Source organism: Misgurnus anguillicaudatus, chromosome 7 (genome assembly GCF_027580225.2).
Source record: "Misgurnus anguillicaudatus chromosome 7, ASM2758022v2, whole genome shotgun sequence".
Lineage (NCBI taxonomy): Eukaryota > Metazoa > Chordata > Actinopteri > Cypriniformes > Cobitidae > Misgurnus > Misgurnus anguillicaudatus.
Genome location: NC_073343.2, coordinates 40464858 through 40490618, shown reverse-complemented (window position 1 = coordinate 40490618; position 25761 = coordinate 40464858). Strand labels below are relative to the sequence as shown.

Genomic DNA, 25761 nt, shown 5'->3' with positions numbered 1-25761 from the left:
ATGCGTTGTAGAGGTAAAGGAGGCATAATAAGGGTATTAATAAAACCTGGGATACAATTTTAGATGTAATTTTAATTTGTTACTTTAGTTGCTGTTTTAACGTGTATTCAGTCATTACACAAAGCCATTATTTCTCCTTGATGTTTATTTGGTCCGCTGAAGACACTCCCAATAAAATTACATTCAGATTATTATTGGATTTTATTAATGTTTTATTTGCAGTTTTGTAGAATTCTACATGTAAAAGTTCACAGTTGTAAAAACCAAACAACTTAATTATTCTGTGCAATATTCCTGCCATATTCAACATATACTGTACATTTTCAGGTTAACATGTCTATATATAAAAAGTATCTGCTTTATTTTGAAAGAAGGAGAATGCAGATGACATCTTCATGGGCTGGTATTTTACATCACCTTAATTGTTAGATACGCAAACAGGCTTCTGTTTTAATAGTTAATAACACTTAAAATCTATCCACAACAAATGTGATACATTTTTTACATCTAAAGCCAACTTTGATTTTTAGCTCTGCAATGCATAACGAAAACGGTCAATAAGAAGCTTGGTGATTTCACATAGCATAAACAAAAATGAAATTTAAGTCCCTTGATATCCCATTCTCAGAATGCTCCAATGAGAGTTTGCTGTAAAGGTTAACCAAACACAACAGAGACAGTTTAACTGACCTTAAATAGATAGTTCACTGAAAAAAACCTTATAATTTACTCATACTAAAGTTGTTTCTTTGTTCTGCTGAATAAAAAGGAAGATACTTTGAAAAATGTTTGTAACCAAGCAGATCTGGGGCCCCAATGACTTCCATAGTAGAAAAAAAGAATACTATAAAAGTGAATGGTGCCCCAAATGTGTTTGGTTATTACCTTTTTTTTCAAAATGTCTTTGTGTTCAGCAAAACACAAAAATTTATGCAGGTTTGATCTGCGTCCAAATACCCACACCTGCAGGCTGACTACTTAACATAACGTATTTCCTGTTTGTCCCAAGTGTACTAGTGGGCATGAAGATCACAAGTGTGTATGTAGAATTATTAACCCGATGGGACATACTTCGTAAGTGTAAAAATGTCAATCCAGGAAGTGGCAGCAATTTGCACCAAAACTTAATTGTTTTTATTTAGGCTACTTAAAATATATATTTGTAAGTTTTTCTTTAAATAAAATGAACACATAATCACTTTGAAATAAACATTTGCTGAACTTAAAGGGATAGTTTACCCAAAAATGAAAATTCTGTCATCATTTACTCACTCTCATGTTGCCACAAACCCGCACACATTTCTTCGCTTTAAAGAAACACAATAGAAGATATTTTGAGGGAAGAATTATACTATGGAAGTAAATGGTGTCCACAAACGATTAGGTTACAAACATTTCTCAAAATATCTTCCTTTGTGTTCGTCAAAACAAAGAAATCTATACAGGTTTGCAACAACATGAGAGTGAGCAAATGATGACAGAATTCTCATCTTTCTTTAAAGGAACACGCCCACATTTTGGGAATTTAGCTTATTCACAGTATTCCCCAGAGTTAGATAAGTCCATACATACCTTTCTCATCTCTGTGCGTGCTGTAACTCTGTCTGACGCAGCCCCCACTAGCCTAGCTTAGCACAAAGACTAGAAGTGAATGGCTCCAGCTAGCAAACTGCTCCCAAAATTTAGGTGCCCCTAAATTGTCTGGTTGTGCCCCTAAAATTTTCAGTTGGGGGCCACTGTGCTACTAGTGAAAAAAGTTAGTCTGGAGCCCTGGTACGATATGTCAGAGCAAGCTGTTTACAGTTAAGAAAGCTGAAACATGCATTTTAATCTGGGACTAATCCTAAACCCTGTCTGGGAAACTGCCCCATTGTGTTATAAATTCCAGAGTTTATTATTTTTTAAACAATTCTAATAAAAAGCACCAAATGTGTGAACCCCAGGAAGCAACTGAAAATTCACAACAAACACTGCTGATAGGATACCAGCACAAACAACACTTGTTTTTACAAGAATGTACTGTACAATAAAATAAATCACAGATTTTACGCTAAACATTTCATTTGGTGAAACACCATCATCGCTACAGTCATGATCAGTAAGTGAATATCAATTGTCCTAACAAATCATTTAACGGAAAAGTGTTAGCAGCTGATTGTACACAAGGCACTTAATGCCTCTAGAGTTAGCATGGAGACAGTTCTTAGCATTATAACTGGCATTTCTCCAGTGCGACGTCTTAGGAATGCTTAGTATTTTTAAAAAACTCATTTATGCGAAAACCTTCTCCACTTGCAACCGATACCCCCCAAAGTACTCTCGCACGGAGAATAAAATACTAAAAATCACACATTTATGATGACATCCTCTTCCTCGTCTCGGACATCCTCTGATTGGCCATCGTCAGAGTGTCTGGTCTCGTCATCAGTGCCAAGTGGACCGATGATGTACCGATAGTCTCCACCAATAGCAAGTGCGGCCCCTGATGACACCATTAGCCAGTTCTTTTCGTCTTCCTCCATACCTGCACACTGCCAGGGCACTGCCCAATAGGGCTCCTCTCTGCTACTATGAGTCCCTGGATCGACCCCCGTCCCAGAGGCCTGCTCTTCATCCTCCTCATTCAGGTTCACATACAACATTGCTTCTTTCGCAGGAGCCGGATTCAGCTTTGCCCACTGGACCTCCAGCTGATCTATCAGGCTTTGAAAACTGGGACGGCACTTTGGAACAGGAGACCAACAGCTGTGCATCATCTCATAACTGAAGGTAAAAAAGATAGAAATCACTGTGGCATTAGCACAATAAACAATTTTGTTTTGTATGTGTGGCAATATGAAGTCTATGTGTGTGTACGTATATATACAAATTACAAATGATGCATTTTATTTATTTTATATACTTTATAACATACATGTCAACAGGACAGTCCGGAGGCTGTTTGAGTCTTTCTCCCTTGATAAGATACTCATAGATTTCTGAGTTCTCCACTCCTGGATAAGGTGTCTGTCCTCTAGTCATGATCTCCCACATGGTCACGCCAAATGCCCACTAATAAAAAAAACACATCAATACCAGGCTCAGTAATGGACCAGTGGTCTCCAACATGGTGCCCGCCAAGCACATTCTATTAATAGTGTCAATTGTAATAATTATTTATTACATATTTTTATATTAGCTTAGCTTCTTTTATGCATGTTAATATTTAAAAAAAAATGATAAAAAATATCAACAAGTAAAATAAATTTTTTTTTTTTGAGTAGACCATATCAAAAAGTAGCGCTCTAGATTGTTGCAAAGGAACGACAAGAAACGTGGTTCTCATACCACGTCGCTCTGCGTTGTGTAGACGTTGTCTGCTAAGCTTTCCAAAGCAATCCATTTGACGGGCAACTTTGAGACAGACCCTTGCCTGTAGTAGTCACCACTGTAGATTTTCTTTGAGAGTCCAAAATCCGCTACACACACAGTCATGTTTTCATTCAACCTAAAATTAAAGATGCATATAAAGAGAAACATTAACACTACAAGATAATGATTGTCTTTTAAACATGAGTCGCAGCTTTCTGTTACATGCACACAACTGGAAAAACTCACATGCAGTTGCGAGCGGCCAAATCCCGGTGGATGATGTTTTTGCTGCTGAGATACTCCATCCCTCGAGCGATGTCTAGCATGAACTGAATAAGAATTTGCAAAGAGGTAGTCTGCAAAAACAAGCGCCAACATCAGAACATGGCAAATGACCACAAAAGACATAAATGAAACTTTGGATAAAAGATTTTTTTTAATGCATAAATGTGTCAAGAGGTTAAAAGGATAAACGTACAAATGGTTCATCTCCGAGGCGAGACATAAGAAGATAAGTGTGGAGATCTCCATGTTTCATGAAGGGTAAGATCACCATGGGAACAGGCAGCCGCTGCTGAGCTCTTCTGTGCAGACTTACACCTGCAGGAGTGAATTCATAAAAACATCTCATCTCTCGTGCATCTAGAATGAGCAATATTGATTATTGGTCTTATATTATAGTCCTTTTTGAAAAAGCCATAAAGCAATTGTCCTCAAACTGTGGGGGATGCAAGATGGTGCAGGGGGCCCAAGATTTATGACATTTTAATTTATCATAAATAAAACCTCAGAAAAATAAGGCTTTTAACCAACAGCACTATATTGTACAATTTAATATGTTTTGTTTAATTAAAAATCTAAGTTTGAGATTTAAGATTGTTTTATGCAATCATTTTGCTTTGGGGGGGCACAAAGGGATGCACCCTATTGGCTTGTCTTTAAGCATATTAAAAACATAACATATAAACATACAATAAAAACTGGATTTTCCCCACAGTGGACCTTTAAAGGAATATTCCATTTTCTTAAAAATCCAGATAATTTACTCACCACAATGTCATCCAAAATGTTGATGTCTTTCTTTGTTCAGTCGAGAAGAAATTATGTTTTTTGAGGAAAACATTGCAGGATTTTTCTAATTTTAATGGACTTTAATGGACACCAGCATTAAATACTTGACTCAACACTGAACAGTTTTTTTCATCTGTGTTTCAAAGGACTATAAACAATTCCAAACAGAGCATAAGGGTCTTATCTAGCAAAACGATTGTCATTTTTGACAAGAAAAATAACAAATATACACTTTTAAAGCACAAATTTTCGTTTAGGTCAGGTCCAGCGCGACCTAACGTAAATGCGTAGTGACGTAGGGAGGTCACGTGTTCCATATATAAAACGCACATTTGCGGACCATTGTAAACAATAAACTGACACAAAGACATTAATTAGTATCAGTTGACATACAACAACGTAGGAACGGTCCTCTTTCTCCACACTTGTAAACACTGGGGCGGAGTTGCGCGTTCGTCCTCTGTGACCTCTTGACATGATGACGTATTGCGTCGGGTCACGCTATCGCATGACGACCGGATCTAAAGGAGAAGTTGTGCTTTAAAAGTGGATATTTGTTATTTTTATTGTCAAAAATGACCATCGTTTTGCTAGATAAGACCCTCATGCCTCGTTTGGGATTGTTTATAGTCCTTTGAAACTCCGTTGAAAAAAACTGTTAAGTGTTGAGTTAAGTGTTAATTGTTGGTGTCTATTAAAGTCCATTAAAATGAGAAAAATCCTGCAATGTTTTCCTCAAAAAACATAATTTCTTCTCGACTGAACAAAGAAAGACATCAACATTTTGGGTGACATGGTGGTGAGTGGATTGTCTGGATTTTTCTTTTAAGAAAATTGAATATTCCTTTAAGTATACAATTCTTCACTACATTCACACATTGATAATAGTTTTTGATAAATAGCATTTAAACTGCAAACTGTTTGAAGAAGAACAATGGGCAGGATGACTTTTTACAAATCAGAGAACTCAACATATGCATCAATCACAAATTACAGCCCTAAGTTAGACACTGAAGTAAAGACCCAGTGAGTAAAGGAAAAAGTGTTTGCACTAACCAATGAGCTGAATAACATTGGGATGGTGAAAATCCTTCATATATGCCGCCTCTTTCAGACACTGTTCAATGTCACTGGATGAGGTTATATCAGCTGTGAGAACACAGTTAAAGATGCATTAATGGACAGCAACGATGACACCAATATGTATGGTGCATAGACATTTCAACGCACATACATAGCTCTTTCCATGTAAACTTACTTTTGAGGACCTTCACAGCCACCTTCTGTCCAGAGTTATTCTCCGTTTTCAGAACCGCTTCTCTCACTGAACCAAACTCACCTAGAAAATCAAACCCATGTGCTATCAATATATTTTACGTTATGTTATATAACCTTAAAGGCGGGGTGCATGATTTTTGAAAAACACTTTGGAAAAGGGAGTCGGGCCGAGTACAAATCAGATTGTAGCCAATCAGTAGTAAGGGTTTACTAACCGACATCGTTGCCTGGGTTGCGTAGGTGTAGGGTGGGTCTATCAAAAGAAGGTTTGTTTAGGTGATTTCAAATGTCAACATTGGCTTTCAGAGATCATGCACCCTGCCTTTAACTTTATAACAACAACAGTGTTTTCAGACCTCTTGATCGATTGTTTTGTTCCGAAACTGGGGGTTTAATGGCGACAATGTTGCAATTACATGTGTGTTTCGGTTTGCATTCACAAGCCAACCAGACATTCTTAAAACAAGTCACGTGAGATTAAACTCTCCTATAATTGGTCAAGAGTGCATCTGTTTATATTCCGTGATTTTGCCCAAAGTTGTATATCAGCATTGACACTGAACCGCTCCAGAGTTCTTTGTAATCGAGCCAAGACCACCTTGTTCAGGTGCAGGTCTCGGAGTGGCTGTTTTTGTGCCGATCCGAGCACGATTGCCATGTTCACATATGCTTAAAGTAACCAAACCAAGGGAGAAAATGCACCAGGTTCCGAAACAAAAGCTCAGGTCTAAAAACACCCTAAAAATGAATCTGAATTCACCTACCTTTGCCAAGCATGCGTCCCAGAGTTAAGAGCCTTTCAGATATGAGAACATCCTGTAGCTTAGCCTTTAAGTCACTGTTTATTCCTAGACTGTCCACTAGAGGGAAACAGAGCCCAAATTCATTATTTCTTCCAAATCTGGGGTGTCCTACCTGCTCCTGGTGGGCCACAAGCTTTGCTTAGCATTGTTTAGGTAGTTTAGGACTGGATATGGGCCTTACAAAAGTAGCACTGGACATGTAGCACATCACTTATGGTGCTAGCGTATTGCCTATCATGCACACTTACAAGTGTATTCTGGGAGTTCATGGAACTGCCTGTTGAAGGATCTTGCAGCTGTAAAGGACACTTGGACATCTATCCCAGGACTTGTAAATGCAGACCTAAAAACAAACCAAAAGACAAAAATTGTCTACATTTTCCAAAGGAAATTTGGAAGTGCAGCTTAAATAACATTTTATCTTTGGCTTATGAATGTGTGCCATTCTGTAAAAACATACCCAAACTGGGTCTCTTTCCTTCTGTTGCGTACAAGAACAGTCAACAGGAGGCCCACCATGGTGGCAACAAGAAAGCCAAAAAGCAGCCCAACCCAAATGTGGCCCCTCTGAGTCTGGGCTTGCATAGCTGAAAAACATTAATGCTACATTAGCTCAAAAGGACCTTGAGTTTATACAGCATGTTTCAAACGACTACATTCCTAGATAATAAAAACACTTTGTCAAATGCTGTTACAAAACTGCTCTAAAAAGCAGGAAGACAATGAAAGTTGACAGACCTGATGCAGGCATCACAAGAACTGGCTTGCTCCATGGACTACATCCTGCTCTGGTGCATGCGGAAACCCGAAAGGTGGAGTTAAAGAATCGCCCGGCACCTGAGAGGCGAGCGTAGTTTTCCTTAAACTGTAAGGAATCCTGTAAATGCAGTCAAAACAGCTTCACTAAATAAGTGCTTTTGCAAAGTGACATAAGAGGACTTGAAATATAACGGCTCTTGACAAATATCTGACTGCATAATGCAGCAATTGACCAATCAAAATCAAGCATTTCAGTGATAAGACAAAATAATCATATAAAATATCAATATAAGAGCGGTGGGTAATCTGCAATTTTATATGGTGATACATTTTGAGAACATCCTCAATCTACTATACAAGCAAGTCGCAGATATTAGGTGTGTTTCCATTAAAGATTTGTGCAAAAATTTAGCGTGATACTCTAAATGTCAACAGAAAATTATTGCGCAATGACGGCATTTTCATCGTCCAATGTTATGCGAATAAAACATAATTTTGTTGTCTCGCAATAAGTCATTCCAAAACCAATGTACACGAATGTGTTTGACTTCATATGGCACAGCGTAGACCGACATGCGTATGACATCAAAATACCACGGGAATGACTCCAAAGCATACGGAGCATTTGACTCCCGAATCATTGACTCCCAAATCGCAGTATTTTGATGTCATGTGCTTGTAGGTTCTTGTGACACCACATGAAATCGAACACACCTTCTCTGTCTTGTCCTTTAACCAAACATACCACGCGTATTTAAAGAATGATCATGTGACTTTTACGCACGTCAGGTGACCTGTAATTGCGAATAAACTAAATGTTTCCCAGCAATTTTGAGATATATTCCTTTTTCGAATTGCCGGAAACACCAACTTACCCGAGCCTAAAATCTTCTTTGCAATATATGCGAGTTTATGTTTCCATTGGGTGCATTTTCAATGCCCTATTTCAGTTTGCGCAATTTGAAGAGTAATGGAAACGCAGCTGCTGTTGCAAATTAAAATGTACATAATAAAAACATTTACCCACACCGAGTACACTTAAAAAACAGCATCTACATGCTTAGGTAAAAGTCAACTCAGAAATTTCTCCTAATTTTAAACAAAAGAAAAAAATGTATGAGTTTGGAAAGACATGAGGATGAGTAAATTATGACATGGTTCACTTCTGAGTGACTTATTTCACGTCTATGATAATCTGTTCATCTGAGTCATTGCAAAATGCTGTCACACGTACTGAGTCATTATAACTACATTTCCAAAAAGTTCAACCTTGATTGACTGGATTTACAACGTAACAGCTCTGCATAAAAATGTGCATGAAAATTTGATGAAGTCATACAATCAAAGATTTACACAAGTGCCTCTGTGGTGTCATCACACTGTAATTTCAGTACAGTGATTCACTGAAAAATCATTAACTGTAACCTGATAACAACACTTACAGCATAACTAAGACACATATGATTAAAAATTCATTTATGGACATTGATCTAGAAAATAAGAAAACACTATGCAGTTATAATCCAGAATAATATCCTACAAACTAACACATTATTATCATTATAAACAATATACAATAGTGTTTATTTATATGCGTCACTAAATAATAATTATAGTGTACCTGACTCTCTCCTCCCTGGCACCATTGTACTTTATATTCTAGTAATCTTCCTCGTAGATCCGCCTCATCCAGTGCCGCCCAGGACAGAGTCAGCTGCTGCTCTGTGAGCTCAAAGGTCAAGTTCTTTGGAGCAACTAATGGTGCTGTATGACAAAAGATATAAACAATAAAAATGAGAATGATTTTGAGTCATACAGTAAACAATATCATGTTAAGAGCCTCTGAGCAACAATAAATGAAGTTGCAGCTGATAAGTAGTTTGAGAGGTTAGTTTTATCTTCACCAGCTTAGTAGAGCGCAAACTAACTGTAAAGGAATAGTTCAACTCAAGCATGAACATTTTCTCATACACATATACATATGAAGAGTTTGGTTCCAAAACGCGACAAATGCCATTTTTTTGAAAAAATTTGTCACTGCCAAAATCAGTATTGTATCAGGTCAGTATTAAAAAGTAAATTCTTAATTTTACACAAAATCCAACATCCGCCGTGTTATTCTGTCATCTTTTCTCCCTTTTTTTCCCCAAAACACGATAAACGCCACTCATCCTTCTCTGCGGAATGCAATAAATCCGCTCAACCAATTACAGCACACCATTCCATGCATTGTAAACAACAATGGCAGCGTGTTGAATACAACTGGAATCCTAGTTTTCCTCATCTACTTTGTACTTCGTGATCAACAAACAAAAAAGCTAAATAATACTTTTTAAGGGACTGATAAACCTGTGGTGGTTTTCTGTGGCGGGGAAGAAACGTAAGCCATCAACATCTAATAATTTATGTCAGGAGACAGAAAAATGTCGGCTGTTGCTTGTTCTCCCGACAGCATCAAGCTTCTGTCATGCTAACACACTGACCCCAGGGGATCTTATGAAAAAATTCCCATTATTTTACTCGACGCCAACGAAAATCAAGCAGGACCAAAACATTTTACAGCTAATCGCTGTCAAACAATTTCAGCGACGACATCCTTTTTAATTCGTGTATACCACTAGTCAACTAAATGAATATAACATGGCAAAGATGAATGCACATTTAAATATTTATTCAACAGATTTATTTATTTTTTATGTTTTTATAACATAAAGATGCTATGTGAAAGTTTGTAACAGAAAATAGTGGTTTTTATCTTGGTATAAAAAACATGTTTTACCGAAACAAGTCAAAATGGATTTATTGCGTTTTGGAACCAAACTCTTCATATATAATACATAATACATACATTTTCTTCAGTTTAACCTAAAGTATTTATATTAAAGCACATAACACACACTGTTTCTGCTTATGTCATATCTCGAGTACCTATAGAGTAGTATTACATCCTTCATATCTTTAGTTTTCTCAGATTTATAAAAGTAGTATCAAATCAGCTATACCGATTCTTTCCGAATAAGCCCGATCTCCTGAAGGCGTACAGTGGGCGGAGCGAGTCACGAGCAAGTAACACACAAAAACATTATCCCACTACCTCTGCAAAACGTATGATTTGTGTTGTTTACATTATATACACTTCCACACCAATTGCCAACAAAACAGACATTTGATGCAGTTTTACATACCGCCTGTGACTCGTGACCCAGTTAGGACCACCCCATTTCTTTGGGAAGCTGAACATGCTTAAATCTGGCTACTTCATTAGGTACAGCTTGCTTGCTTTTTCTCCTGTTTTATTATTTTTAACATATTCTAAACTGTTTTTATTAAAAATTACATTTATTTTCTTTAATTGTTTTTTAAAATTGTCTCTTATTTTTACATTTTTTTTTCTCTCTTATATATTGTTTTCTCATTTCTATGTAAAGCACTTTGAATGACCTATGTGTACGAAATGTGCTATACAAATAAACTTGCCTTGCATTCAGAACTGGCATGGGTGTTACTGAACTAAGAGAATTTGCTGAACTAGTCCTTTAAGTTAGCCTGGGTGCCAGACTGCCAGTCGAAACTTAGCCCTGCCCACAACATTTCAGGTTGGGAAGTTCGGTCTGATGTCGCTCCGTTGTGACGCAACTATGGTCGAACCAAAGCTGGTCGAACCAATCAAATTTTCAGGGAAAAATTACAATAATACAATCATAATGTTAGTCTCATTGTAGCGAAATAACTAGCAGTTCGGGTCAGGCTGCAATAAGAAAGACGCCATTTCAACATACATCACACACTCGATTGCTCTGATTGGTTGTAGATCTATCCAATGGAGTGCAGAGGCATTTTTTTCCTGTTTTGGTTGAAACACCCCCATAATCACAGTCAAATGGAGCGGTATCAGACTCAAATTCTGACTAGTATTTTGAGTATGACAACGTCAGGGTACCTTTAAGTGCTAATATAATCAAATCCATTTTAAGCTGGTTGCAATATCAGCCTTTGCCAGTGGATGGCAGAATGTTTGACTCTGTATACCCAGCACAGCATCATTCATATGGATTGGGGACACACACAATAGCACATTGTACCGCTCAGCCTGGAATCTACTGGACTGGGGCCCAGTGTGACCAGTTTACAAATATGCAAATAGGGTCGACTTCAGAAATCCCTTAAACCCCCAGCCAGCTCCTCCTCCTCCAGCCCCCTCGCCCAAGGCAGCTGGCCAGATCCAGCTCTCTGGGCTGTTTGTTTACTTCCAACCCACCGAAACGTTGGTCAGAACAGCTAACGATTTTTCTCTCAATGGAATGTTAGAAATGTTGGTCATTTGTCCTTTTCACAACTTTGCTAATGGAGTAGTTGGCCTACCAAAGTTGAAATTAAATCGTCAGCTCTAAACAGACTTTCTTGATTCAGACACAGTTATTTAGAGGTGATACTTTAAAAAAGCAAAAGCTTCCTTTGAGATGAGTTCTACAAACACAATTTCCTTCCTTCCTTCCTCTCTTTCAGCCATGTACCTTACACTTTTAATATACAGACACAAACTATGTCTTTGACACGTGTCTGCCAAATGCATTTGTGTAATTAATAGCCAAGACAGCATATAAGACCATGCCTAGCATCTGCTCCCCACAGGTCAGTGCCCTTTTCTTCCAAAAACATTGGTATCATACAGAATATTGATTGGTTTTTGCTTACCAATGCCATTTGAAAGTAAATGCCATTTATATTTACATGACTCAACACAATCTACAAAGAAACACGATACATGACATCATTATCTTCATATCTAATGTTGTACATACCTGCCTCTGGAGTATAAAAGTCCATCCAGGATGAGAAAGGGGATGACCCAACTTCATTATCACAGCGAATTCTCACGCTGTAGTTTGAATGACTGCGGAGTGAATCAAACACGTGCTGGTAGGGAGGAACTGGCACATTTACATCAGGAAGTTTCACGTTCCTTCCAGGTCCCATGGACATCTAGAAATGGATTAGAGATAGATCCTTCTTATTTTTATGTATGTGTATTTAAATTTAACAATGAAGGCATGTGTGCTATTTTCCAAATCTTCTGAATGAACACAACAAGGAACAGTTTCGGATAAATTATTTTATTTTTAACTAAAGAGTAAATTTTTATTCCCTGTATTTCTCGAATCTCATTCAGGTAGATTCAAATACGACATACAAGTTTAAGGCAGGTTTGAGCTATCAATGATTTCCTGCTTAATCTGACAAAGCTACCATATAACTTCAGAAGACTTGGATTATGTTGTATGGACTACTTTAAGCGAAAACACATATGGAACAATATAAAAGACATATACAAACACGTATGGAACAATATAAAAGTCCCATAGAGCCCCTTTTGGGTGCATCAATACTCCAGCTCATTCACTTTTAATTAGAGATGCACCAATATATATATTAGGCAATAATCGGTATCGACCGATAATAGCAAATTTTCACACTGCCGTCAGTGTATGTATGAATAAGTGAGTGAATGGGTGAATGTGAGGCAACTTGTAAAGCGCTTTGGATGGTCATGGGTCTGTTGAAAACACTATATAAATGCAGTCCATTTACCATTTACTATCGGTTATCAGACAATAATTTGAAAACGGCCAATAGTAATGGATGATATATCCTGTCAATCAAAAAACAACAGGAAAATGCAATGAATTTGAGCTCTATGTATGGAAAATGTAAATAAACATCACTGGTTTACTGTACAACATTAATTGGTATTATATGAATGAGTAACATTCAGAAAATTTAATCTTCAGAATTTAGTTAATATAACCACCTAACTATCGGTATTTGCAGATATCAGTCTGAATAATCTGCAAAAAAGTTTCACATCGGTCCATCTCAGAAATACATCATAAGTTTTCTGTCTAACATCTGCCATGTGAAAGAGTGTCATAAAGTTTTAGTACAGCATAACTGTAAGTAAATAAAGAGAGAATAATGTGTATATGAAGAGTTTTGTTGCAAAACTAGATAAATCCATTTTTTTTTACATTTTTCTCAAAACATGTTTATTATTATGTTATCATGTTATTATTTTGTTTTATGGTGCTACTTAGCAGTATTTTTTAAGTTATGAAGGTTTTAAATCAAAACAAACCAACTGCAGTTACATTGAAATTAATTGGAATGCACAACCAAAAAAACGAGATTTCTGAACAATTAAAAAAACGGCGGTTATCTCGTTTTGCAACGAAACTCTTCATATATAGTGTGGGAAAAGAATTTTAAGTCATTGTTTTTGTTTTAATAATTACAGGGTTCCCACACTCAAGGACTAAATGTGGGGACACATTTCAAGTGAGAGCAAGGTTACATTGTTACCTTTTAAGATACATTGTTACAGTTCCCTTTCGAGGTAACTTGCGCTGCGTCACTGCGGTGACACTTTAGGGACGCCTCCAGGGGTAAGTGCGTCTGAATGTGTATATCAAATTCAACTAATGGTGAGGCTTAACGACAAAGACAGGGTGACGCGGGAGCCAGGAAGTATATCGCTATCTGAAATATCGCCAAAGACGGCATTACAGGGACGCAGGAACTATGGCAAGGGAGACGCAGCGTCTCGTTCCCTTCTCAGGGAACAACAATTACATACGTAACCCGAGACGTTTTTTATGTGTCAAACACAACTATGCAAAAAAGCATTTTGGTATAAATCAACATTCGCATACAGAAGATATAAGCATTTAAAGCGAACAGTTTAGCACATGTGCTTAAAAGGCTATCATTTTTATGATATTATCCTACACTACACAGGGAATAATATGATTTTTTTTCCAGAAAACTTCTTGCATAAAATAGATTCAAGCACTTTTAATGACCTGTATCCAGGTATATATTTTCAAAAACTTCCCAGGGCCTTGAATTTTTTTCCCAGATTCACAAACTTTCAAGGATTTCAAGGACCTGTGAGAACCCTGTAATTATTACCATACGTATCTGTTCACCTTCAATATGAAAGAAATAAGCAAGGTAATTGAAGCTATTAGCTGGCTTTCATGCCTTTGTTCCATTTAGCGAGTTGGTGCCCATTGTTCATGGGTTTTTCAAGGGTAAAATCAGCAGGGGACGCTAAACTGAAGGGGTGAGCACCTTATCTCTATAATATGGAGTGTTTTCACACATTACCCTTTCTGCTATCATGTTTACATTGCTCAAAGGGGGATGATCTGGGATGTGTTTACAGCTGCCATTTCTTGGCTGAATGTAACCTTTCTTTCATGTTATTATTGTAATCTAAAGGCATTGTTTCCATCTGAAGGGACTGCCCCCTTCAAATGGCTTTAAAAGTAATGCATATACGACTTGATGACAGCAGTGCCACTAGTAGTTTGCTCTGATTTAGAGACTTACGCTCATCACTATCTGCAATAAAGACTACTGCTCAAGGAAAGTCGCCTGGTCTTTGCTAAAAAGGTTTCCAACAGTAGCCCAGTGGTAGAGCATTGTGTTAGAATCGCAAAAGGTGGTGGGTTCGCTCCCAGGGAACACAAATACTGATCAAATGTATAGCTTTATAGCTAACTTGGGATAAAAGCATCTGCCAAATGCATAAATGTATTCTTTTAATAACCAAGTTGATGCAAGCACATAAGAACAGATGAAACCCAGTAACTATGCAGAAGACATCAATACTCTACCTGTACAGTGCAGGTGGAAAGATGTGAATGTCCAGTGAAACCTGGGCTCCATGTTAATGTAACATTACTTTCAGACGCCTGATGCACCCTGATACCCTGAGGTGAATCTGGCCGAACTGAACAAAAGATCACATGTAAAAACAACATTAGAATTATCTTCACTATGCAAGCCTACAGTACTTAACTTTGACCGTTTTGTGATGATGGTTTGGTGTGTTGACAATTTATTGCACTTTTTACAATAAAAAAGTGTGCTGTTTTATTTGCCTATAGGCATATGTGTTATTGTGTGCAGTATGTCTCACCTTTAATGTGCACCGTGCCTGTACGCGACACAGAGATGCCTCGTGCATTTCTGGCTTCACAGTAAAACTTTACACTGTCATTCACACCTAGTTGAGCATATGAAAAACACATTTCACTTCTCAAAATCAGATTTTAATCCGACAGAAATTTTGCCTCTTTTTCTCAGCTTTTAAATAACTCGTAATGAAAGCTCATGTCTCAACTTGCCTCACGAGCAAAGGAATGACAGCTCTGATATTGTGATGGAAAATAATAACAGATCAGCCTGACAAAAACATTCACAGTTCCAGTAATGAATGCGTCAAACCCATTTGTGCACAAAGTTCAAGATAATGTAGATATATGAGACAGTCTACACAGATATCATGACTCAAAGCTTTCTCAGCATAGGCTGCTAAAAATAGAAAGTTAGCTTTAGAAGGCTTTATTGCACTAGCGCTATGGTATCGATCACTATAATGCATTCACTGGCAGAACTATAAGGTCCAGTTACAAAATCCATGGATGGCGAGCTGACTATATCATTATTCACCAACAGAAGGGTTTTAAGACATGATTAGAAATGTACATATTGGGGCGGTTTCCCGGACCAGGATTAGCTTAATCCAGAACTAGGCCTTAGTTTAATTAGGAAATATAACTAGTTTTAACAAACATGCCTTACTAAAAACATTACCTGTGTGCATTTTGAGGTAAAACAAAGGGCACTAATGTATTTTAAGATATGTAAGTGCAAGTTGTTTTCAGTTTGGAGAGATCTTTAAAGCGTTTAAGTCTAGGACTAGTCTAATCCCTGTCCGGAAACCGCCCCATTGTGTTACTTAACCCAAATATATAAGTGCATATGACTTGATTTCATTTGATTAAACCGTTTTAAAGGTGCCAAAGAAGGCATTGAAATAATGTAAAATCTACATAGAAGGAATGTGGCTTTATTAAGTGTAAAAATTATCTAGAGACAATTTTACGTGTTCATTTACAACCCTAGGATTTGCTTTTAGAATTAAAAGATCTATTATTACCTAATTTAAAAGAGTTATGAATAATAATATGTTGAGCTCTGCTCTGATTGGCTGTTTCAATTTCAGTAGCTCTGTGTGTGTGTGTGTGTGTAAGCAGACCTTATATGTTTGAGCCTGTATTAGACGAAGATACAGATTTTGAGGAATAATCAATTTTTCTGAGACTGTTAATGGACGTTTCTGAGTGGTAAGTTTGTGTTTAACGGCATCTTTAATAAGGTTTTTATTGATCAAAGATAAGGAAACAGAAGATTATTTTCCACATCCCAGGAAATAAAATACTGTACATCAAAACCGATATTCAGTATCACCTTTTCCCAAATTTCTTTACCAATATACTATATTTTCAGGTGGGTAAAGTTGCCCCACCCAGCAGAAGCAACCAGTGACTCAGTTCTCCAATTCAAAAGCCAAATGTTTTACCTCAGAGAAGACCTGAAAGGGATTTTTGAAACCTTGACATTTCATATGGCTTTTCCTAATAATAATAATAATAATGTGTTTTTACAGTAACAAGTTGCTTGTTGCAACACGTAATGATACACTGTAAAAACATAACATTTTCATATCTGCCACACATTGCACACATGGCCTTGTAATAAAGTAAGCTGAAACAATAATTAAACCCATTCCACTACTATCTCTCTCTCTCTCTCTCTCTCTCTCTCTCTCTAAGTATATATTTAGTTAAATCAGGGTTCCCACACCTTAGTTAACTTTAAACTCAAGGACCTTTCAAGGACTTTCCAGGTCCAATACCCTCAAATTCAAGGACTAAATGTGGGGACACATTTCAAGTGAGAGCAAGGTTACATTGTGTTACCTTTTAAGATACATTGTTACAGTTCCTTTTCGAGGGAACTTGTGCTGTGTCACTGCATTGACACTTTGGGGACCCTCCAGGGGTAAGTGCATCTGAATGTGTATATCCAATTCAACCAATAGTGAGGCTTAACGACAAAGACAGGGTGACGCAGTAGCCAGGAAGTATATCACTATCTGAAATATTTCCAAAGACGGCGTTACAGGGACGCAGGAAGTATGACAAGGGAGACGCAGCGTCTCATTCCCTTCTCAGGGAACAACAGTTACATACGTAACCCGAGATGTTTTCATGTGTCTATCACAACTATGCAAAAAAGCATTTTGGTACGAATCAACATTCGCATAAAAAAGATATAAGCATTTAATGCGAACAGTGCTTAAAAGTTTAGAAAGTTTATGATATTATCCTACACTACACAGGGAATAATATGGATTTTTTCCAGAAAACTTCTTGCATAAAATCGATTCAAGCACTTTCAATGACCTGTATCTATATTTTCAAAAACTTCCCAGGGCCTTGAATTATTTCCCCCAGATTCACAAACTGTCAAGGACCCGTGGGAACCCTGTAAATACTGTCGTTATTTGGTTATACTAATTTATAGGGTTGGGTATCATAAGAAATTTTCCGGTTCCAGTTTCAGTTCTGCCTAACGCTTTCCAGTTCCAAATCCATTGTAATAGAAGAAATGTGAAAAATAATGCACAATACTTAAACAATACTATTTGTGTTTATTAATCAATTTCAAAATATTTAAAATGTAATGTGAATTGATATTTTCGGTCACTATATCATTTATTTCTGTTGAAGTAGTCCTTGTAAGGTTTCCAACCTGGTGAGTTGGATTGCAAGTGTTTTCTGTGGTAAGCTGCGTTAATTTGGTTGTTTGACTGTAAACAGTGGCTTAACGTAATTAATATGTATGATGTAAGACATGGCTATTTAAAGCAGTGGTTCTCAAACTGGGGTCAGTTTTATGATATTTTATAAAATACATTCATTTATCATGAATTCTGTGTAATTAAACCTTAAAAGAAACAAGGCTACTAACCCGCAAGCACTACTTTGTATAACTTAATATGTTTTGTTTAATTTAAATGTTACATTTTAGAACAGTTTTTGTCATAAATTTTCTTTGGGGGGGCGCGAAGGAATGCACCGTACACAAGGGGGGCCGCACACGGAAAAAGTTTGAGAACCACTGATTTAAAGTGACCGCTCCTAGTGCTTTGCCCACGCATTGGAATTCCAAGCGGTTCCGGTATCTTAAAAAAAAAAACAGTTCTGAATAAGAACCGGTTCTCGGTTCCCAACCCCACTAATTTAAGATACATACATAACCTAGTTTATCATATTTGTCCATATGGCTTCTTTAATGTCCCTGTTAAATAACATAATAGCTGCCATTCCATTACCCTTCAAATTGTGCAAATTGAAATACCGAATTAAAAACAATTTCGCATATATCGCAAAAAGGTTTTAACGCTTGGGTAAGGTGGTTTTTCAGGCAATTCAAAAAAAGAATATATATATAAAAAAAACTGCAATGGAAAGCATTTACAGGTCACCTGACGTGTAAGTCACTTGACCATTTTTTTAATATATGTCACAGTATGTTTGGTTTGAGGACAAGACAGAAAAGGTGTGTTCAATTTCATGAAGTATCACAAGAATCGACATAACAAGTGCATAACAAGGTGCAAATAGGCATGAATATGATAGGTCAAGAAGAAATGCTTGAGCATACTTGCACTATCTAAGCTAGATGTGTCTCACCTTTAACCAAGAGAACTGAAGGGGAGGGCATGAAATCACCCTTCTGTTCACCTCCCAGCCACCATAACACCTCCACAGGGTCTGGAGGTCCACGTGCGACACAAGTCAGATTAAAGGGCTCTCCTGCAAATGTGGCCATGTCTTGGGGTTCAACTATAAAGTGAGGCACACCTGAACACACAGCAGTAACAGTTTAGTGTTCAAATAAGAGAGTTTATTTGCTAAGTGACAGGTTAAAGACTGTAAACTGAAGGAACAAGACATACTTTAAAGCCATTGAAATATAATAAGAGGTATTAAAGCTGTAATAGACAAACCTTCTACTGTGATCCAAGCTGGTTCAGAAGAAATGATTTGGCCGATATAATCCACCTCACACCAGTACTTTCCAGCATCCTGCTGCTGCACGGATTTAATGCTAAAGAGAAAAACACACTCTTTGAATGCCTACTTTACCCATTAAGGCAACTTATAATTTGATCCAAACATACAAATACATTTTCATAAAAAATATAAATCAACTTAAATAAAACTCTTAAGGTTGTTGTTGAAGTATATCCAAAAATTTCTTCATAATTTTCAGTTTTACAACTGAAGGAGAACTGAGACAAAGTTCAGTTGTGCAACATGAACTGGGATTGCATTGAAATAATGCATGACGTTTGGTTTTACATTTGTTTTTACTGCCACTAAAAGAAGTTAGTACACATTTACAGATTATGCTGGCAATTTGACTTTTAGGTTAAGTCATGATGTAGTAAAAAATGGAAATGTTTATCCTTTGAATTTTTTTTAAATTTCATGTATACATTTCTTAACTTTCTTATAACAACCCGCATTCAAACAGAACAGTGAAAATGACAAAAATACACTGTATTATACAAGCATGTAGGTGGCGATGTTACTTGCTAAATAAACACTGTGCACATACGCATTCTTATACTGAGCGATAAATGCAAACAATCAAGAAGACATCAAGCAGTTTTATTTGGGAGCACAATTAGGTCATTTTATTACTACAATTGGGCCATAAGGCAGCAAAATTTTGTAAACTTAAAAAAGCATTAATAATAAACAAAAATCATTTGTCATGTAAACAAACAGCTAAAACGCATACAGTTTCCCACTATTGGGTTAATAACGTCATCATGTAAATGGCCCCTTAATATGACTTTCTCTGTGTTTGTTTTTGTAGTTTGTAATCCTTTTAAGCCTAATCTTACAGCAGACAACAAAACTTTTAAAAGCTAATTTCCACCCAAACTATTTTTGAGTCTCAGCATCTGAATAACAGGCAAACGGACTGCGTCAGTGCTCGTGCAAGGGATTACTGGCAAACTGGAGTTTAGTACAGAAAGCTTGTGTTGCTAATGACCATTTGCATTTCATTTCAGATATTAAAGGGACATTCCACTTGTTTTGAAAATAGGCTCATTTTCCAGCTCCCCTAAAGTTAAACATTTGATTTTTACCGTTTTGGAATTCAATCAGCCGATCTCCGGCTCTGGCGGAACCACATTTAGCATAGCTTAGCATAATCCCTTGAATCTGATTAGACCATTAGCATTGCGCAAAAAATAACCAAAGAGTTTCAATATTTTTCCTATTTAAAACTTGACTTAAACCCATTCAACTTTATTTTTTCTTTATAGACAATTCCAGCAGTAAAAGGGTCAATGTTAACTACAGATCGGCTGCCAAACCTCCCTTCACATAGTGAAGATCCATGATGGCCATCTTCTCTCGTCTTTATTTGCGATGAGGTATTTCTTCCCGAGTTCAGTTTAGCCACTAGCCAGACCATTAAACAGACAGAGACTGGAAGTTGGGTTTCACCCAGACGCATAACGCACGTGCGTACGTTGAAACCATCTATACCAACTCCTCAGTTGAAGTGACTTGTTTAAGTCAAGTTATTTAAACATAAGGGTGTACTCATTATTTGAATCATACCATACCCGAGTGCGTTTAACCCCAAAGTACGATTCGTTTGGCTAGTGTGATTTTTCCGTACTGTAAACACTTATGGTAGAGCCAGGTATGCTTTGCAGAGGTGGTCTCGGGTACAGTTCACTTGATTCTGGGGCACGCACACCAAAATGCAAAAACTTCAGCAGTCACTGTAAAACACTATAATAGGATATGTGCAGCACAAATACATACAGCCACTTAGCACAGCATCCCAAACGACACCGAATAACAAAGGTGTGTTTGACATCATGCATGCTGTGCGGACCGATCGGTTTAGGACATTAAAGCCGCTCGAGAGTGATTGGAGAGCAGACTGCTCCTAATATGCTTTTAAATCTCTCTCGCGATTACTAATGTCATACGCCAAACGATCTGCACAGTGTGCATGATTTCAAACACACCTAATAAGCCATAAACTTAAAAATGATGAAAACAACTCCATTGCGCATATCTTTCAGTTTTCTTCAAAACATCTGCATCTTTTAATGACGTTAGTGGACTCGGGATGATGTGAGCGCATCCTAATGTAAGTGCAACAAGGAATTTTTACAGTCCATAAAGGCTTCTAGTGGACTTTTTATTCTGGCTTTTTGGTTACCCCAAAGTTAGTAGCAAACTAACTCTGAGCTTTGTATTTCTATTTTTAATATCTGCACTATGAGCCCACAATGCTTTTATTAACTGGTTCAACCAGAGTAAATATCTTCTTAAAGCCGATTAAGCAATTCTACTTTTATCTAACCTACTTCACAAGGACTAAAATAAGGGCATCAAATATCTTGTTTTGTGACATTGTCCTTAGATTGCTCATTCAGGAACACAAATTCAGGACATTTTTATCATATTCAAGAATGACCTTAATCTAAGCAAATAAATCTAAACTTTGTATAACTCTGAAGGTTAGATTCTGGATACATGAATAAGTCTGGGATCTGCTGAGAAAAACAAGAAGTCCTTGATAAAAATGCATCTCTCCTGGCATCTCCTACTACACAACAGGCAACAATGAATGTTGCTTGGAGTTTGCTATCTAATAAACAAAGATAAAAAAAAACATGGCCATGGTCTCGTGATAACTAAATAGACTACTAGGCAAAAACCCAGGACAATCGTCTTATATGGTCAAACCTGACACTAACACACATTCCAACATCCTTTATACCTAAAAAAGTAAACATTTTCTTTTATCTACATCTAATGATTTTTAAGTTGTGTTTACACAGTCAACAACACTTATCACAATCCAGCCTTGTCAGAAAGCTCTACCTGTGGAAAGTCTCCCAATGGTCCGTATCCAGTGGGATGAACATTTGATCGGTGCTGTACACCTTCTCTCCATCCTTCATCCAGGTGATCTCTGGCTCGCTAAGCCCCTCAAAGGCACAAACCAGACGAGCCTTGTTACCCTGAGTTACTGTGATGTTCAAGGGGTTTTTGCTGAACCGTAGACCTGAGAAAACACACAATCTGAGATGTTGCTAATGCAAATGTACAACCAAACTATTACCATACACTTATTACTATCAAAAAACATGGATTTTCTTTCAAAAGGGTTTTGAACTCTTTTCCTGCCATTGACGATTTATCTTGTCAATCCGCATACCGCTATTATCCACAAGTGTGGCTTATATTCACATAAGGCAATAGCTGATTTTACACAAACTGCTCAAAAAATATTTAAACAACTGAAAATAGTATTTGTTTATTATAACAGTGACAAAAGGACAGATCTTTTTTAGTGTATTGTGTAACTTTTAGTAGGATCTCTTGAGAGAAATGCACTATAATATACCTGACAACATTTTTTAAACGGTTTCAGCAGGAACAACATAAACAAACGGCTTTTGTGGAACAAACGTAACTTCCAGTAGAATCAATAACCGTCTATATTACCTTAGAATGAGCCATTTTTATCTACAAACACCTTGGATCCCCTTGCATGGAAGTCGCCATTTCACGCCATCATGTTAGTATAGTAGCCCTAAAACCGTTAAATAAAGTGCATTTTGTCAGTACGTTATCTCAGACATGATTGTCCTATGGCGGCTACCATTGCTTTTCTATGCATTTTGAAAGGAAGCGTGAGCTCTGGACTGAGTCGTTGGTTGCTCACCACTAGATGCCGCTAAAAATCTACATAGTGGACTTTTAAAGCAACACTATGTAGTTTTTTACCTTTAAATAATGTCTCTAAAATTATTTCAGTGATAGAACAACTTTTAACTGGACAAATTGTACTGTTGCTGCAACCCGAGCAGCCTCCTAGCTGCTACAAGCACACTCTGAAAGTGGTGGTGGAGGGTAGAGCACACAGCCCCGCCCCTCCCCCTGCCTGCAGAAGAGTGTCTGATACCAGGCACTGTTGCGCTTTTCAACCACATGGGGGAGCTGCAAGTCATTTTACATGGAAACTACATAGTGTTGCTTTAAATTGTATAAATCAGAACGATATAAAACTCTACATTCATATCAAATGTTTTGCATTCCTCTAAATGTCAAGTGAATCTTAATAAAGACAGAGGAACACAGAACAAGACGTGTGCAATACATAAACTACGCCCCAAATTCAGAAAGACCTCATATTTTCATCAAGTGGGCTTTTGTGTCTATTCTAAGACATCTATTGTGATCGCATCATTTCTGGTATTTTTGGAAGTGTGGACGTTCATGAAGCCTGCCAATGGATGAAGGATGACATCACAGCTAGCCAAAACATCACGTCCACATTCACGTCCCACCAAAGAGATAACATAAACAAAGAAACCGCAACCCTGACCCACTACAATATGATTGAAACTAATTGACTAATTTAACCCCGTGGGAGGAACACTGCATCATTTGACAGAAATACAACTCAAAAACAAAAAGCTAAACATGTTACATATTTTCGGAAAGCTGAAATGAATTTGAATGATGTAAACCATTTTAAGATACAATCAACAAAGCATGTACAATTTGTGTCCTTTTTAGGCATTTTAGCCAGTTTTTCAGGAAGGGGTTAATATGACATTTCTGGGCTTATTTAGTTACTGAATTAGTTTAATAACAATCTAAAAGTCAACACACAGCTGAAGAAGATTCTGATGTTTACATTACATACATCATTATGAACCATCAGCTGTTTACCATTAAAACCATTAAGACATTTTGCAGTGTGTTTTGAGTCTATCCCAGTTGGATATAAGTGTTCAATAGGTTTCCATCTACGAGAGACCATTATAGTTTCCATTACAACCATTATCATTCCTTGGATGGTTTCTATTGTTTTCAAGAAGAAAATAAAATAATAAATAAAACTGTAGTGTATATAGAATTTACTCAAGTTAGGGCTCAGTCACACCAAAAGCGTTTATGGCAGTTGCAGGCGCCTTTTTTGAATGATATTCTATGGGCAGGGCGCGTTTGCGCGCTGTTTATGCGCGCCGAGCGCCTTGCGGTTTTCTGCCGCCTGTCGCGCACGCGTTTTTGAAGGAGCGCTGAGAGCGGAGAAAGCGCCTGACGTCATTCGCGTCTTCCATTGTCCAATCGAATGAGGGGAGAGGCGGGCCTTACGTTGTGGTCAGTGAAGTTTACAGTTGCTTTGAAGAACCGGACTCCACTCGCTCACTCTCTCCTGCGTGTTTATGCATCTCTCACCCTCAAACAAGGTCAGAGCAAGCGTCCTCTTTTTAAAGTTTCTGCTAATATGACAGTTAACAGCAAAAGAGCGCTCACGCTTCAATATTTGATTGACAAGACAGCTGACTCGGTGGTTGCTTAGCAACATGAAAAGCCGCGCCGCACTGCTCTTTTTTTAAAAAAGGCAGTGCGTCGCGCCTTGCGTTTGCAAGCGTTTAAAGCGCTTTTGGTGTGACTGCGCCCTTAGTCTCTATGAATTTTAGTAAAAACTATAGTTTAATGGTCATATTGACAGTGTCAAAGTATAAAAAATGCAAGTGATTAAATTCTTACATAAAAAAACGTTTTAAGTTTCACCCTCGGATTGCAGAAATGTTGGAAATGTTTAGTGGAGATGCTGAGTTCGCCTCAAATCATTTGTTTACACTTGATAAGTCTCGTGCCTAAATAACAAATCACATCAATCCTAAATGAATGATTCGAGAGGTTATTAAACAAGCATATGACAACTTTTGCTTAATAATAATGAGCGACCCAGTATATTTACACTTAAACACTGATGTTGATGTTAAAACATTGTCTCGCATCATAGCATAACACATTAACGCTGATTTTTATGAAACGTGTCGCCAACTCACCATGAACCCCTTCATAGCAGTGCATTAAAATCAGCAGTATCCAGAGAAAAATCCCCATTATAACATCTTCTGTGAAGAAGAATTGCGTTTATTTCTCTTTCACCCGAGCTCAGCAGCGATTATGAATTAACCTGGCGCTTGTAAATGCCATTACATTACGCGACACTTCACCACATCATAGCAACTTCATAATCATCCTCCTGGTGCGTTCAATTCACGGCGTTTACTGCAACTGTACGGGTAAAATGTCCATGTGTTTTAAAACAACATAGCTTCAAAGAGTTCCTGTGAAGACTGTGTGAAGTAAACTACTCGACTGATTTAACAGCAAACATCTGAGGGGTCGTAGATTCGTGCGCTAGCGCCCTCTTTAGATCATACAGCGTAACTACATATCACCAACAGAGCAAGTTAAACCTGTATTTTTAGACAAATACAGCATTTAGACCTTGTTGTGTAATTCATATCGTAGTTATGTCCGATATCACAATTCCATAACTTAGTTTTAGTTTTTTTCAGAGAGATTTCAAGCAGGTTTTCCTCACTATAGCTTTGAAATTAAAAGAGAGAAAGATTTAGAATTAGGTTTGTTTGAGTAGAGCTATACCAACTTGTTTTTATAAAATATTTAATAAGCATAAGACCTTGAGCTTATGTAATAATTGT

At 37.4% G+C, this 25761-nt stretch overlaps 1 protein-coding gene across 1 annotated transcript; it reads right to left on the bottom strand.

Annotated features, from left to right (window-relative positions):
• Positions 1-188: 188 nt before the first annotated feature.
• On the bottom strand, positions 189-25438 carry tyro3 (TYRO3 protein tyrosine kinase). The gene is made up of 19 exons (XM_055173234.2): positions 25096-25438; positions 22106-22289; positions 19186-19286; positions 18869-19039; positions 15244-15330; positions 14939-15054; positions 12065-12245; positions 8884-9026; positions 7242-7380; positions 6964-7090; positions 6752-6846; positions 6465-6560; positions 5681-5761; positions 5479-5571; positions 3830-3951; positions 3598-3707; positions 3328-3487; positions 2915-3051; positions 189-2763 (listed from the first exon to the last, which is right to left on the bottom strand). The coding sequence occupies exons 1-19, from the start codon at positions 25151-25153 to the stop codon at positions 2346-2348; spliced, it is 2619 nt and encodes an 872-aa protein (XP_055029209.2). The 5' UTR covers positions 25154-25438; the 3' UTR covers positions 189-2345.
• Between the last annotated feature and the right edge of the window lie 323 nt (positions 25439-25761).

Bases quoted from the DNA above. Each gene is read 5' to 3' on its own strand.
- tyro3 (XM_055173234.2), bottom strand. From the start codon at position 25,153: ATGGGGATTTTTCTCTGGATACTGCTGATTTTAATGCACTGCTATGAA. The intron at 5,572-5,680 runs GTAAGTTTACAT...GTGTTCTCACAG, and splicing joins GGCTGTGAAGGTCCTCAAAA to CTGATATAACCTCATCCAGT. The intron at 3,708-3,829 runs GTACGTTTATCC...TTGTTTTTGCAG, and splicing joins GCCTCGGAGATGAACCATTT to ACTACCTCTTTGCAAATTCT.